Genomic DNA, 15,585 nt, shown 5'->3' with positions numbered 1-15,585 from the left:
GGTGGGGAGACAGTGTCCCTGTGAACTATAATAGAGAGAGGTCTGGATTTTTTACCACATGGGAAACTGTTCAATATTACATAAGGGTCTCCGATTTCTCTGATATATAAAACAGTCCCAGACACAGGACCGTGCATCATCTGAGCTGCAGTTATTCAGCAATGTATAATGCAGCAAGGTTAGAATGAAACACACAAGTATTAACACAATGAAAACTGCTGAGTTTATTCTGTTTCAGTGAAATCTTTGTTTCTTCTAAACTACTTCAATAAACTCCTGATAAAGTGAGTGGTCTGAGGAAACTGTGCGTCTTTGGTACGTACACTCAGGGGTGGGAGGGATTTGGTGCCCTGCTTTTGGAGGATGTTTTCTGGGAGCTGCCCAGTTATAGGAAAACCGTACACCCGACTGTATGAGCTGAAGTTAATGACAGAATACAAAAGAAGAAATTTCTGTGATTGCAGTCATGATCAATTAAGAGTACAATATGCCAGATTTTAGCTCAATCAGTAAAATGACACAATAATGTTAAAAATGCACTTTTTTTTTGACCAAGACTCAAAAGAAATATTGATTTTAATAATGATTTATGATCATGCTGATGAAAGCCACGAGCTAAAACATAGGGCAGTCTAAGAATAAAGTTGTTTTATGTAAGTGATGCAGCGTTTTGGCTTATTTTTCCTTCGTTATGTACCTTAAGTAGGTTTGTGCCAGAAACTTCTATTGCTTTAAAGGTGTTTGGGACCATCCTTACCGACCCGCTGCCCCTTGAGTCAGTTGTACAGTTGATGTGGTTCATGAATCTGAGTGGGATGGACGCCTCTTTGGTGAGGTGAGGATGACTTGTTGATGACTGTTCTATGCTTGGTCCCCCAATTTAGGTTTAAGGTGTATGGACTCATGGTGCATTCAATTCTGCAGTAGCTCTTCAACATTATGGATTTATTTCATATCACAAACTTTGTGGCTTTAACTTTTACAACTAAAGAATTTGCAGATTTTTTACAAAAGAAACTTTGCTTATGAAAAGCACATGAAAGAGAAAACAAAGCTTTCTTTAATACAATGAGAATTTATTCAAACGGTGCAAAAAAATTAATAATTATAATAATAATAATAACAACAACCTAACATAAAATCTGATGTTCTTTCTGTCCAGATTGCACTGTCACACAGCCTTAGAGCTCTCCTCTCAAAACTAAAAGGAAAAAAGAAAAATGTTTATTCAAAAAAAATAAAATAAAGCCAACTAAAATACCAGGACAGCTGAAATTAAGCTCAGATAATGCACAAATTTGGTAGAATGGTTTGCCATTTACATGCAACATTTTCAGTCCCATGCAACTCAAAAGTATTCCATGTTAATGTTTCTGAGGAGGAATCTTCTGCGCTCACAGAAACGACAGTGTCGACGATATAGAAAAATATAATCGGATCGGTTTTGTCACCGAACTAATTCTGAGCCATTTCTCTTCTGGTTTGGAGGAAACAAGCTGGGTCAACATCACCTGTCATGTTTTAGCACAGCAAATGGTTGCTGCAGAAAATAAAACCTAATTTACAAATTAAAGAAACAAAAAAAAAGCAATAAAATAAAAGTCAGACTGCTAGACAATTAGCCATGTGAGAAAGAACATCCTAAAATCATTTCAACTAAACATTCCACAAGGAACCCTATTTTAAAAAAAAATCTCACTATAAATATATATTCTCGAATTATTAGGTCAGCATTGAGGAAATTAGTTTGCAATGAGAGAGCCTCGAGTACGAAAAGGCTCGTCTGCAGGGTCACCTTCAACAGCCAAAATGTCTTCATTCTTAACACCAGTTGTACCCCAAATACAGCCTCTTACAATCCCGACCTGTTTTCATGTCCAACAATATACATTCTTACCCTTTAAAAACACTGTAAAACTTTGGGCTTACAAAAATAACTCCGAACATATTTATACATCCTCTCACTGTTTTTTTTCTTCAATACAAAAAAGTGTTCGTAGCCTGTAAAGTCTGATGTTTTACATGTTTCTGAGGCATCCATGTCATTGCAAAAAAAATAAAATTGAAAAAAGGTTTGTAAGCTAATTATTACTATGGAGGGAAGGAAAGAGTATGCACACATACACATAAAAAAATAATTAAATTTAAAAAACAAAAAACAAAACATTCGTCACCACTCAGAGAAACACTTGCCGGTCGGGTCTCATCTCAATGAAAACAAATCCACTTTCATGAACACATGATGACACACAAACACAGCAAATGCCTTTTGGGGAAAGAGCGAAACTTCAGTGTTTTAATGTTGTTAAAGCTATAAAGCACAGCAAAAAGAAAAAAGCTGAAGAAATTCTGGTCCTTTGACCAGCATTAGAGAAAATAATGTGTTACACAGAGTGAAATTAAGCCTGAAGAAATTAGTCAGAAACATTTGGTTTTTGTGTGTTTGCAGGTTTGCAGGAGAGAAAAGCACAAACCAAGAAAAACACAACAAGGGCGCCCTCGTTTGGAAGAGGCAGTGTATTGCAGACTGAATTGTGCTTCTCTAAAGCCCTTTGCAGACACCCTGATCGCTTTTCTGTAAAAGTCACAACATCAAATCTACGAGGCCAACTGCCAGTTGCCAGTTTAGGTTTACAGACGCTTTCTTTTGAGGCCGGTCACGCGGGAGCCAGCTGTGCTCCAGCTGTGCTCCAGCTGCAGGTGAGGATTACTGTATTCTTTTAGGTTTTGTAAGAAATGTGGGAATTGTACTAAAATGAAAACATTGACTGACACTAGCTCATCAGAGAAAACCAGAAACACAAATTACAGCCACTTCATGACATCTCCGACTGTGTTACTTATTTGATACTAATACTTCTTTCTTTTCTCAGTCCAGAAGAGAGAGACCTCTTTCTCTGAATCTGATGTGGAGGTGCAGACTGCGAATTAATCACAGTCAGACTTCTCGAGCTGACGTAAAGTATTTTGCACATATGGATGTACACAGTGGCTCTCGCCATCAGTGTCGCCAGTGTTAAAAAGCAATAACAGCATGATGTCAAGTATCTCATGTCTGAAAAGAAAATACTGAATCAACAAGAGTACAACAACCAGAGTTGCTCTGTCAAAGTTAATCACCATGGCTTAATTACAGGGGGAAAATAACAAATATTAGAAATTAATTTGTCAACAACTAAAACAGCCTTAAAGAAAAAAAAAAGCAAAAATCAAACTGAACACTTCATCAGACTCATGAAATAATTTGCTGAGTTTTGGCGACAGTATTTGTGAAAACTGCAGGCAAGCAGTGGATACTTGAAGTTGGCCTCTTCGTTTGCAAATGCTGAAAAAAGGCAACTGGGACACTGAGCAAGATGGTGACACTATCACAGAAATGCTGGAGTTCTTCTGCGTCCTGCAACGAAAACTTTCTGACCCGTGGCCTCTGATTTCCCAGAACCAGAGGTGGCAGTGTCTGCAGTGATGACCAACTAAAAACCAGTAAAGCTCTGAGTTCACAGACATAAGGAAAAGTGCTCAAATTTGTGCAAAAACAACCGACTTTGACAGACCGAATGCAAAAAAAAAAAAAACTTCAGCAGAACCTCTGAATTTGCAGTAAATAGCCAAACCAATAAGCAGCTAATTAATCAGAACACCTTATTAATTAAAATTTCAGGGGAGACCACATAAAACATGTTTTACATTTCTAAACCTTCAGAGAGAACAGAGGGAAAATATTATAAAATTAATATTAAAAAAAATAACCAGAATTTGTTAATACCATGTCAGTTTCTCACATCCAGGCGAGTGTTTGTGTCAGTTTGCGTCATGGAGAGACAAATCGCCACTGATTAATGCAATATGTTTGGTAACAAAGCCATAAATTTTCTCCTAAAAATCCCAAAATGTGCTTACTAATGTTCAACTAATTTAAGTTATTGACTGTTGTCTCCAAAAATCTGCTGTTCTGAACGTTAAGTTTCATCTCACATTTTATATATTATTGCATCCCGAGGCCACACAAACATCAACCATAGTAACAGGAAACAGGAAGACCCGAGTACAAAAAGAAAAACATTCCAACAAACACAAGAAATACCAGGACAGTACCTTACCATCGTATTATGTTTCTATCTTGTCTTTGTTCTATAATGCCTGGTCAATCATGTGACCTGGTCAATAGCTCTTAATATTAAAGAAAAAAAAAGGGGGGGGGCTGACATCTTCATAATCCAATTTACAGAATTGGACAAAAATGCAGAATTTTTTAAGTGATAGTTACTTTGCCCAAATGAGTGCAGTGCAGAGCAGTCGTCTTAAACGCATTCTGTAACATTAGCACCGCAGCAGCCTACAGAACGCTTATCATGAGCATCACACAACAGTTTCAGTGTGCATTTTATGCGACAAAAGAGGAAAAAAAAGCAACTCGACGAGGATTAATTGTGCTGTTTCCCGAGGTACAAGCATCTAATAATAATAGTGTTAATATCTGTATCTGTAACACTGAAATCACCTTATAACCAGATGTGACTTCAAACATCCCTTAATGAACCAATCCAAACATCACAGAATACAAATGGAGCAGAGACACTCATGCCTTTTCCGTTTGTGCTTGCATCTCTGTTTATGTTGTAGTGTAAGTATTACTTAGTGTGGATGTGTGTTCTGTACATGTATTGAGTGTCATGTATGATGCCTGCCATATACATTCGCTCCACTAGGAGGAGATAGTAGCAAGGCGTTCCAACTCCAAGAATTGAGGAGAGCTTGTACTTCTCTCTCTCTCTCTCACACACACACACACACACACACACACACACACACACACACACACACACACACACACACACACACACACACACACACACACACACACACACACACACACACACACACACACACACACACACACACACACACACACACACACAACGCCTGCATAAGAGCCACAGCAAAATGTAACAGAAGTGCAGTTTACTCTACGGTCTAACGTGACCCTGGCAGTCAAAGACCACCTCGTGTATCCTGTAGGTATGTAGCCTCACTTGGTACTTTCAACAGGTAATGACACGGCTAAGAATAAAAGAGGAGGGAGCTGGTTGCCCTTTCCCTCGTCCATCCACAGGCTGATCTGCTCCAGTCGTGAAAAAGGCCACTCGTCAAATTCAAGCCACAATGAGGTCTGCTCAGAACCTGTGGATGGCCGGTTCTGTCTCCCTCTTCTTCAGCTCTTCCCGGTAACAGTAGGAGCAGTAGTTGCCTGTCTCGGGGTGTCCGTAGTAGTTGCAGTTGGGTGTCCGACAGCGGCTGGACTGCAGGCCGGCCAATCCGCTGGCACTGCCCAACGAGTAGTGTCTGACTGGGGGTTGCCCGTTCCGAGAGTCTAGATTGGAGCTCATGTCCCGGAAGCCGTTGGTGTAGTTCCCAGTGGTGAGTTCAGCCCCAGGGTAGTCCGGTGGGTCGAATTCGGGGGGATATGAGGGTGCGAGGCGGGAAGGACTCAGGGAGGAAGGGCCTTGCGAGTTATTGTACTGGGGATGGGAGGGAGGCTGTGCTGTGGGGCCGTGCCGGGGGAGGGTTGCATACGAGGGGAGGCCAGGGTAAGAGATTGCTGAGGAGCCACCAGCTAGCTGGCGTCGATTATCAACGTAGCTATGCATGTGAAGATGCTGGGTCAGCGAGGCTGCAGGAAGAGGCTGGTCAATGAAGGAGGGCCTGGGGATGGGCACAACAGCCGAGTACATAGAGGGACTCAAAGGAGACAGCTTAAGCGTGTTGAAGGAAGGCGACGAGTTCTCCGATAGCTCCTCTTTGGGCTCGTAAGGCCGGTAACTTAGCTCTGAACAACCAACCACCTCCTTCTTGGGGGGTTGGAGGCTGTTAGCGATGCTTTTCCTCTCTGCCTCGCGGCGCTGTTGTTCCTGCTCAGCCCGGAAGCGCTCCTCTGCATCGGTGAGGTAGCGCTGGATCATCTCCTCCTGGAAGGGCTGCCTGTTGCTGGTGGTGAGGAGGCTGGCAAAGATGAACTTCCTCTCCCCCTGCATGGCAGCCCGCAGGATGCCGAGGCTGACCTTCACATCAGCGCTGTACTTGTAGGGCTCGCTCTCAGTGCTGCTCCCACCACTGCTGCTCATGCTGCTCCCGGCTCCATTGAGACGCTCGCTGCCCGAGGAGGGAGAGCCTTTCCCAGAATCCTCAGAGGCGTGGGCTGAAGGCGAGCTATCCTTGCTGCCCTTCCTCCCTCTAAATGAGCCTTTCTTCTTCTCCCCACCCTCTTGCTTGGCACCACCAGCTCCAACATTTTTTCCTGGCATCAGCCCACCCACGTTTTTCTTAAACTTGCTGCCCAGGCTCTTTCCAAAACTGCCAAGCTTATTGGCCACAGAGTCTGCCCTCTTCTTGTCTTTATCCTTGTCCTTCTCCTTCTTAGTTTTGTCCTTCCCTGCTGATCCACTGCTGGATGAACTAGATGAAGAGGAGGAGCTGTTCTTGGCCAAAGATCCCCCTCCATTGACTGTTGATCCTGTGGTTGTGTCTCCGTTGCCATTGGAGCTGCTGCTGACAGACTCCTTGTCCGATTCTCCGGAGTCAGGAGGCGACCGGGCATCTTCTCCAGCTGATGCTGTGGGAGACTCCGGCTGGGCCAGCGGGGCTTGCTGCAACAAACAAAGCAGAACAAGTTCTAGTGAAAAATACTGCAGACCAGTAGGAGAAAATTATACAACTACATAACCAAGGTCCACCACACTTATGGCAGAAAAAGGCAATGTATGAAGAAAGTGATTCAAGAAGCTCTTTTTTTGCTCCCAAATGCTGAAAAAACAAACAAACAAAAAAACCCCAACATGTCCAGATGTCATATAACTTCCACAAACATGACCTGCAGTGATGCGGTGACTGAAATCAGATAAATGCACCATTTTTCAGAAACTATGCCATCACATGGCTATCCTGTGGAAACAGAAAAACTCCCTCTAACAACACAGGGCTTCATGTACTGCTGCCATTCCTCGTAGCATAACCATGAAACTGCTATGAACTTGCTCGTCCAAGCTTCCTGACGTTACCACGTGGGACACAAGAGGAGCTTTGTGATAGTGTTTGCATGCTGTGACTTTTTGACCTGAACGGGCCACTGTTGTTTGTTTTCACATATACAGCAGTCGGAGGGAGAGCTGGCCCAAAGGAAAAGGAAAGAAATTCTGCTCTTGTTTGTAATAATTGAAGGAATTAACATTCATCACCAACCCCTGAAGCATTTATCTGATTACATCAGGATTTAGTTCCTTTTCTAAAAACCCAAAACCAAATTTGTCTGGCAAAGTACTAAAGAAGTCTTAAATTCTGAGCCAACTTCCTCAGCTAACTTGTCAGCCATTTCAAAAGAAGTGCTAGATTAAAAATCCTTACCTCGCATGGCAGGGGCAGCCAGGTGACCGTCATGTAGCTGTGCAACATCTGGAGCTTGGCCTCCAAAGAAAGAGCCACACTGGGTCGAAGGGGGAAGGAAAGGGAGAGAGAGAAAAACAAGGTAAAGTTCAGTGAGAGGGAACTTTCTGCCAGGGCTTCCTGTGCTAATGGAAAAGTAATTACTGTTGTTTGGGTAGCCGATCACGTTATTTTTATAATGTAACAATGTTTTTGTCATTACACAGACAACAGTCATGAGCTGGATTCTAAAGCATCATAATAATGGGCAGAAAAATAGATACAAAACAAGCAGCAAAGGGAAGTCAACAACAAAAACACAGCGGTGAAGAGAGATTTAGGTCTTACAGCGAGAACAAGAGGTGAAAGCAAAAAAACAGAACATAAGCCAAGTTGTTTTATGTGATAAATACCAGTCAGTTGTCTTCTTAGAGTGAACCTACATCTACAGCTATATCTATCAAATAAGGAGGTTAGCATATGTGTAAGTAATCCCCCAAGAGCCTAAAGTTCAGGCTTCAGCTGCTCTAAATGTTCAGTTTCTGATGTTTTTTTTTTTTCCTTTCATTTTTGGTTCTGGATGATGTCATTAAGCAACCATGTTTCTAATATGGTCACCTCGGATACGCAGCATTGTTGTTAATTAATAGAAATTTATTGCTAATAAATAAACAGTAACAAGTAAATTTGCTGTTTAATGTAACATTTACTGTATTTTATTTTTCTTGTGTTGTAAATTTGCCCTGTACTTATTTCTTGTATTTTATCTTATATTCTTTACTTGTGTGTGAATCTGCATACTCCATCTTTCACTTTGCTGCTGGAACACATGAATTTCCCCAAAGAGGAGCAATAAAGGATATTTTTATTATTTCTAATAATAACAGCATAATAACTGACCCAGGATAGCTAAACACTGCAGTTCATCTATAAATATAATTGTGGTTGGCTTAAATTCATATTACTATTACTTGTTTTAAACATGTTAAAAAGACAGATGTCTTTCATTCCATGTTTTACAATCGTAAACAAGCAAATAACTTCAAGTACGTGACATATAAAACCGTGTGTGCATGTCATCAAAGTTTGCCTTTAAGGGTTGCCTCCATCTCACCCTGTCCCTAGCATCCTCCTCTGTCACGCCAACAGTCTGCATGTCCTCTGTCACTGTATCCATTAATCTTATCTGAGGTGTTCTTTTTTTCCTCCTACCAGGCAGCTCCATGTACATCATCTGTCCAAGTTATCCACTGTCCTTGCTCTGCACATGTCCAAACCATCTCAGCCTTGCCTCGCTCGACCTGAGCCATCCCTCTGATGTACCGACTTATAATCCTGTCATTCCTGCTCACTCCAAGTAAAAATCTTAACATCTTTGGCTCGGCTCTGCCTCCTTTTTTTTCTTTTTTCTTTTTAGTGCCACCATGACCAAACCACACGTCATAGCAGGTCTCATTACCATCTTGTAAACCTGCCCTTTCACTCAGATAAGCCATCTTTCTAACTGCCAATCAACTTACAATTAATGATGGGTATTATAAAGTGTAACCAAAAGTCACTTTAAATAAGCTCCTGTACAAAATAAGGAATTAATTCAAACAGTGACTCATAGCTGCTCTGTAAGAGTCCCGGAGTACAAAGACGGAGCTGGAAATAATGAGTATATGTGCTCTTTAAAGGTAAAGTTAAAATAAAATAAAGACTCACGTGGCTCTAAATGGTGGAGTAAATGGCAAAATCACTAAAAGCATCTCATTGTCGTATACTCTTGATGTGCTATGGCCTTTTAAGTCAATGACCTTTTCAAACAATGTTAACAGCCACTCACATAACATCATCTCAGCCCGCCGTTTCATCTAAATAAGACCTCTGGTGTCACCCACTGACGTAAATAGGGTGGAAGGTTATTTTTTTTGCAGAGCGGCTATTTTAGTGCTCGTTCCTCTGGTTCATTCATAGATTAGCTCAGACGCTTCTCTAATTGTCACTAATCTGGAGTCAGCAGTCAATCCCTACACACTGAGACTCGGTGTTAAAGAGACAGCTGTCAATAAGGGCAAGCACCCACAAGTGAGCATGTGCCACTCTAGTTGTTAGTTGTGTCCTTTGTAACCGACAAACCAAACAGAACAAACAACCAAAGCTGGATTTAAAAAAAAAAGAAAAACAAGAAAAAGTAAAATCTTTTTGTACCTTGCTAGCATCACGTTGTCTGTGTCATCTTTCCCCCACTCCCAGTCCTTCCCTGGATCCACAGCAAAGTGCAGTGGCAGCATTTTGTGCTCTGAGTCAGTGAGAGGGATCACAACTGCTGGTGGAAACAAGAATAAATATCAGAAAACAATAAAAATACACCTACAGAAGAGAGGACTGTGTGCAAACAGCATCCTTCATCTCCTATTTAATATTTAGCAGTTGGCTTTGGATGGTTTTGAGTTTTCTGTGCAGTGAATTTCAAGTATAGATATGTAAACTGTGCACAAAAACAGGATTCAGACTCCACTCTTGCAATCAGAAAACATTAAAACACTGCATGGTCTGAATTCCCATGCTTATTGACATTAGCATGGGAATTCAGACTATGGCTGCGTCCCTATTTGATTGCAAATCCTTCCAAGGCTGCATCAGGAGTAGTATAAAGAAGGCTCCCCACAAATGTGACTCGACCTATCCCAAGATTCACTGCACGCCAAAGAAGTCACAAAGTGAAGGAGCAGACCAACCACGTCCGAGCCAGAAGCACACCCTTGGATTCCTGGGGTCACTGGGGTTTTTTTGTGGGCAGTTTTTTAGTGTGCAAATGCTGTCAGAGGCATTCACCGAAGTTTAGCCAAGTTCAGGCGAGAGTGCAGTACTTACACAAAGAGAAGAGAGCTGTGACTAAATGGAAAACAAATCTACACATGAGTGTGCTGGTGCTCTAGTGTTAATAATATCATTTTTTTCACTTGTTTAAAAACAACAACAAAAAACCATTTAAAAAATATCCCAGTTAGCATCATTACTGGACCCCTGATAACATCTTTCATCTTGTATTTTAACCCCAACGTGGAGCTGAGCTCCATGGATCACAAGGTATACTCAAAAGCCTAGTTCCCTTTAGTCACCATTCCCAAATAAATCACCAAGAAGAATACGCAAAAAGGAATTCCCCATCAAGCAGCGGCACCGAGCTGTAAAGTAAGAAAGAAGCCCCTAGTGCTTACTAGAAAACTCATCAACTTCTCTGGGGGAATATTTGTATAAGCATTCCCCTGATTGATGTACTCTCCTTTATGGCTTTAAGATATCAGCTGCTTACTACCAGCCTTTGAAAAAGGAATCAATATTTATGCGATCATTTTAAAGGATGATGGAGAGCATCACCTTGCTCTTTCGAGCTGTCCTTCTGTTCCATGGAGACCAGAGCAGAGAAGTGCGCCTGATCATATGCCAGGACCAGCGGAGAGCGGTGGCACTTGGCAGCAGGCACTTCCAGCGGTAGGTAGATGCCTCCGAACGGGATGGGAGCAAAAGCTGGAGGGCGAGTAATAAACACATTAAACATCTGCGAAACGGGACCTCAGCTTTGTTTCTCAGTCAGTAAAGCACAACAGAAACATATGAGTAAACAATAAAGATATACAAGGACAATACCTCAGTTGTTGGAAGATTTTTAATCAACCAAACTGTTCATGCTTTAGTTTATTCCAAGAATGCTGGTTTCACATTAGTTTTTCCAAACAAAGTGCTCCAGTATATTTATTTAACCTTTATTCCGCAAGGAAATGAAACTCTAATCTTATTAAGATGAGTCTTTTGTGAGACCTGTCTTGGGATGAGACAGGCAAGCCGTCACAGCCCAGCTGTAACCAGAGAAACCCTCTGAAGCATGGGGAAAACATAAAAGGCTGCCAGGAGTTCACACTGTTTGTTTTATCTTTGAGATATCAGAAGGGCAGAGTTCACTTGAAATACTGCAATCATGAATCACAGATTATCTGGTTCAAAGCTTTTGTTTGGCCTCAGCTTTCTAATCTGTAAATGACAAACATCTACAGTCCTGCTCACAGAAAAATAGTCTTGAAAAAAAAGCTGAGCTCATCTGGAATCTTAATCCCTTGTGAATGTACCCAACTAATTTCCACTAAGGGAAACGCTGGAAAGTACACAAATGTTATTTACATGCTTTAATTTAATCCAAAATGTCTCATGTAATCATCTCACGTACACTATGGTTAGCATAAAGTCCTCAAAAGTTTAATTGCATTTAGTTGAGCAAATGAGATCTACCTACAGCTGAGTTTTTCTATAAACTGGCTGCTCATACAAATAAAACTAGCCTTTACATCACTTTGAGATTATTGTGCTGGAGCTGATAATGCTTTCTGGTTCTGCGACTTTATGAAAAGCCCATTTCTGGTCTGTGACTCCATATCTTTCATAAGCTGGACATTCGAGAATCCAAATGAAGACACAGATTATGTTCTTTGAAGGGGAAAAAGACATTTTCTGGGTATAAGTGGACAGAAAATAAACGGGCCCTGCTACATTCGTGTAAGGAGGCCGGCACCACCATTTTTGAAAACTTCTTCCATCAACAACTTTCCATTTCATCGCTTTCTGTCTTAGCTAGCCTGTTAGCTTTAAGCTGCAGCATGTGCACAGAACGACTGTCAATGTGCAGACCACAGCTTCAGCGGGTCATTGGGAATTTTAAAAAAAACATACAGGAAACACCTTTAGTTGTGATTTCTGTCAGTTTGGTCAAATCAACAATCCCACCCACTGATGCAGACAGTAATCGTCCACTTTGAGTACACTTGTTCAACAGTTTAATGCAAATATCTAATCAGCCAATCACATGGCAGCAATTTAGGCACGTAGATATAGTCAAGATGACCCACACGAGCAGCTCTAAGGTTTTTATAGACGATGGTCCAAAAAACAAAACAAAAAAACAGAAGACGGGCTACAGCAGCAGAGGACCACACTGTGTGCCACTCCTGTCAGCCAGTAAATGTTGTCTGACTTAATGAGTGTCAATTTCTGCTGTAACTAATTAAGTGGCAGTTGAGTGTATATTTATTGTGACAGGGCCATCTTCACATGTGTATTGTAATAAGTATTCTGAACTACTTACAACTTGCATTTAATAAAAACCTAAAAATCTATAGTGGCATCAAGATTTTCCAAAAACCTGACCTCTGACCTTGAGTTTAAGGTTTATTCAAACATCCAAGAGTTTTAGTAGATGTAGCTAAGGCATCAATTTGAAAATCCTACATCGCCTCGTTCTCGGGTTATAGTGCTCAGAAAGTTGGGTGTTCACGCCGCACGCCCGGCAGGTTGACAACAATCCCTCATCAGCCTTTTATGGCTGCAGGTTAAAAACTGAAACTAATGAAAATGGAACATTTAAAAACAATAAAACTAAATTGAAACTGAAATAATGAAAAATCCTTTCAGGCTTATTTACCCTCTCCTCCCGAATCCCTCAGCATGGTGTCAGCGACCACCACGATGGGCCTTCTAAGGACATGAGCCAAGACAAAGACGTGAAACTCCTCCAAACTCTCATAAACTGGCTCGTCTGAAGACTCCGCCCTGGAAACAACAACAGAAACAGTTTCTTGTTTATCAGAGATAGTTGTTTAAAGCAAAGATAACAGTTTTTTTACTGCCAGCTCGAAACTTTGGTTAACAGTAAAACTTAAAAACCACATTGTGTTAGTCTGGCTTTGGTTTTTATAGCTTTACAGTCACTGTATTCACCCAGTGGACTTTTGTTTGCCACAGTAAAAAAGCAGATGGACTAATGAGGGCCGGTCACTCAGTTGTGACTGTGAGTGTGCTTGTCTGTTCATGAATAAAAACATGACTGTGACTAAGTGTGCTGGGTTAACAGTCACTGCATTGTCCGGGCCAGGCCTTACCCGTTGGTGCCGTTGGTGCTGTAGTGTATTCTCGGTTCGCTGGAGGCGAGCTTTAACAGTTCATTCCACTCTTTCTGCCACTCCTCCTCCGTGTACACCAGCCCAGACTGAGGAGAAAAGAAGGGCACACACAAACACAACTGCCATTTAGAGAGGCCGTGTCAAATGTCACAAAAGCATGTACTGACGTTATGGCGTCTCACCTCAAGGTTACATGCAGACAACTGAGCCTAGAGCCTTTAGAAACGTACTGTCGCTCGTGCAGCAGCGACAGAGCAGAGCTGTCAACACATATTCTAAATTTTATGAAATTAAACTGACATTGGTTTGCGAGAATCAATAGTCATCTGTGGAAAAATCTGGAAAAGCTGCACTGCTGCTGGCATGAGAAGAGAGCAGTGATCGAGTGTGCAGATAAACTGACAATTAGGAAACATAAGAGGACAAATATCAGCTGAACAATTCAAGGCAAACGCGTCCTAGGTATGTTAAATGACAGGCATGCCGAATAGGTTAAAGCTCCATATGAACTTTAGATGTCAACTTAAAGCTTGATTTAGACTTTACATCTTAACTTGAGCAGTAACCGGAAACTCCTTTTATCCCTACACCGCAACCTTCCACGCCATTCAAGACGTTGGGGTATGGGTTGACCCGATGTGTACTTATATTTCTTGGGAGATGCATGTCAGGTTACGTTGAATGTTGCGGCGCAGGGTTAAAATGCTGTTCTGGTTATAACATGGCTCTGACCCAGAAGTATAAGTGAACTTAACTCTATCCAAGCTGCTGATCTCAAAGGTTAAATTTATAGTACTGTGTTGAATTCCTGCCATAAGTGACATTGCTGTTTGCATATAGACCTGTGCTGGTGCGTCTGCATTGCTCTGCCATCACAAGTAAAAGTGAGCTTTCATATTAAACTTTGAGCTAATGATTTTAAATTCTTTCCTTCCTGCTTCCACTTTAACGAAATGCAGGAAGGAGAGAAGACTTCAGAACCAACTATGAGCTATTAAAAATTAAGAAAAACACAAAGGTCTACACTGGCAGCAGACAAGCTATCACATTAGCAAAATGAGCAAGCCAGATGTAATTAGAGCATATTACCTTTTGTTTCACAGCGGTATTACCTTGTTGCTTAACAACGACACGTGTTTATGCTGCATATTAAAAATATTATTATAGAAAATTAAAGAGACCTAATACAGATGTTAATGTCTGTGTCACTGCCACACTTACAGGAAGTAACAACAACAACAACAACAACAACTGTGTGATAATGATGGTAAATAGTTCACAACCCAACACTGCTAAACAGAGAGTGATTAACACTCAGAGCCCTGTCTGTAAACATTACAAACTTAGTCACCATAGTGGAACTTTAACTCTTCTTACTGAATAATGAATAGTTGAGTGAAAAAAAACTTCATGTGCTGCAGGTCCCTGGTGGTTTGAATTTTTCCTGTTTTATGTTGAGGAAAAGATTATTCCATGTTTCTCACAGCAGAGCTTACTCAGCGCATCGACTGCCCATTCTTCTATAGCTTAACCCAATAATTGTATTTGTTAATGGTACATAGAGCTTATAAAGGACATCTTTATATTGAAATAAATATAGAAGCTATAGAAGTAGTTATATCAAACTCTGGTTTTGTACTCGTGTGGAATTAATGCACAAAGTACGATATTCGAATGGGTCCGACCTGTGCGTGTTTGTTTAAATGAATGGTCAAACTTGATTTTTGGCCAGTTTTGACAGCCACCAAATAAAATCAATGACCTAAATTCACACAGAGCAGCCACAGGCCCGAGCACTGCCCACGGAGCAGCTCCACTAGAGCGTGTTTGGTTAAAGATTTCCTTGAGGACGCTTCAGACGTTCTGCTGAAGAATGAGTGAACATTATGCAGTCATTCATGTGGTTTCTCCTCTTACTGTGGGTATGTGCATGCTGTCTGCATCCACTTAAAAAAAACAACAACAAAAAAAAAACATACTTGCTGTGCTACAATTTTAAGCTTTCAATAGGATAAAAGTTGTGTTGTGTAAAACAGGCTCTAAAATCCTGTTTTTGCCACATTGCGAAAAAGCGTTATCAGTATGCAACTAAGAAAAAAGGTGGAGATACTTGTGCTTAGAGCTACATTTCAGAGTGATAAAACTATCTCAAAATCAATGTCTGAATTTGATACAGCCATCAGCCATGTTGCCATGGCTGCAAAAAATAGGACAAAGGTGACTTTTCACGGTA

At 41.2% G+C, this 15,585-nt stretch overlaps 1 protein-coding gene across 4 annotated transcripts in view; it reads right to left on the bottom strand.

Moving 5' to 3' along the window:
* Positions 1-1,055: 1,055 nt before the first annotated feature.
* Positions 1,056-15,585, bottom strand: part of otud7b (OTU deubiquitinase 7B) — a 46,520-nt gene continuing 31,990 nt past the window's right edge. For 2 of the 4 annotated variants that reach the window (XM_039619790.1, XM_039619791.1), the window contains 6 exons: positions 13,332-13,438; positions 12,875-13,002; positions 10,783-10,932; positions 9,610-9,727; positions 7,399-7,477; positions 1,056-6,644 (listed from right to left, as the gene is read on the bottom strand). In XM_039619790.1, the coding sequence (XP_039475724.1) occupies positions 5,175-6,644; positions 7,399-7,477; positions 9,610-9,727; positions 10,783-10,932; positions 12,875-13,002; positions 13,332-13,438 (2,052 nt within the window). In that variant the 3' untranslated portion in view covers positions 1,056-5,174. The remainder of the gene's footprint in view (positions 6,645-7,398; positions 7,478-9,609; positions 9,728-10,782; positions 10,933-12,874; positions 13,003-13,331; positions 13,439-15,585) is intronic. The other 2 variants (XM_031733672.2, XM_039619792.1) reach the window with 2 other exon arrangements.

This window comes from Oreochromis aureus, linkage group 11 (assembly GCF_013358895.1).
Source record: "Oreochromis aureus strain Israel breed Guangdong linkage group 11, ZZ_aureus, whole genome shotgun sequence".
In the NCBI taxonomy this organism is placed as follows: domain Eukaryota; kingdom Metazoa; phylum Chordata; class Actinopteri; order Cichliformes; family Cichlidae; genus Oreochromis; species Oreochromis aureus.
The sequence above is the reverse complement of the archived record's forward strand: the minus strand, read 5'-3'. Positions and strand labels throughout refer to the sequence as shown.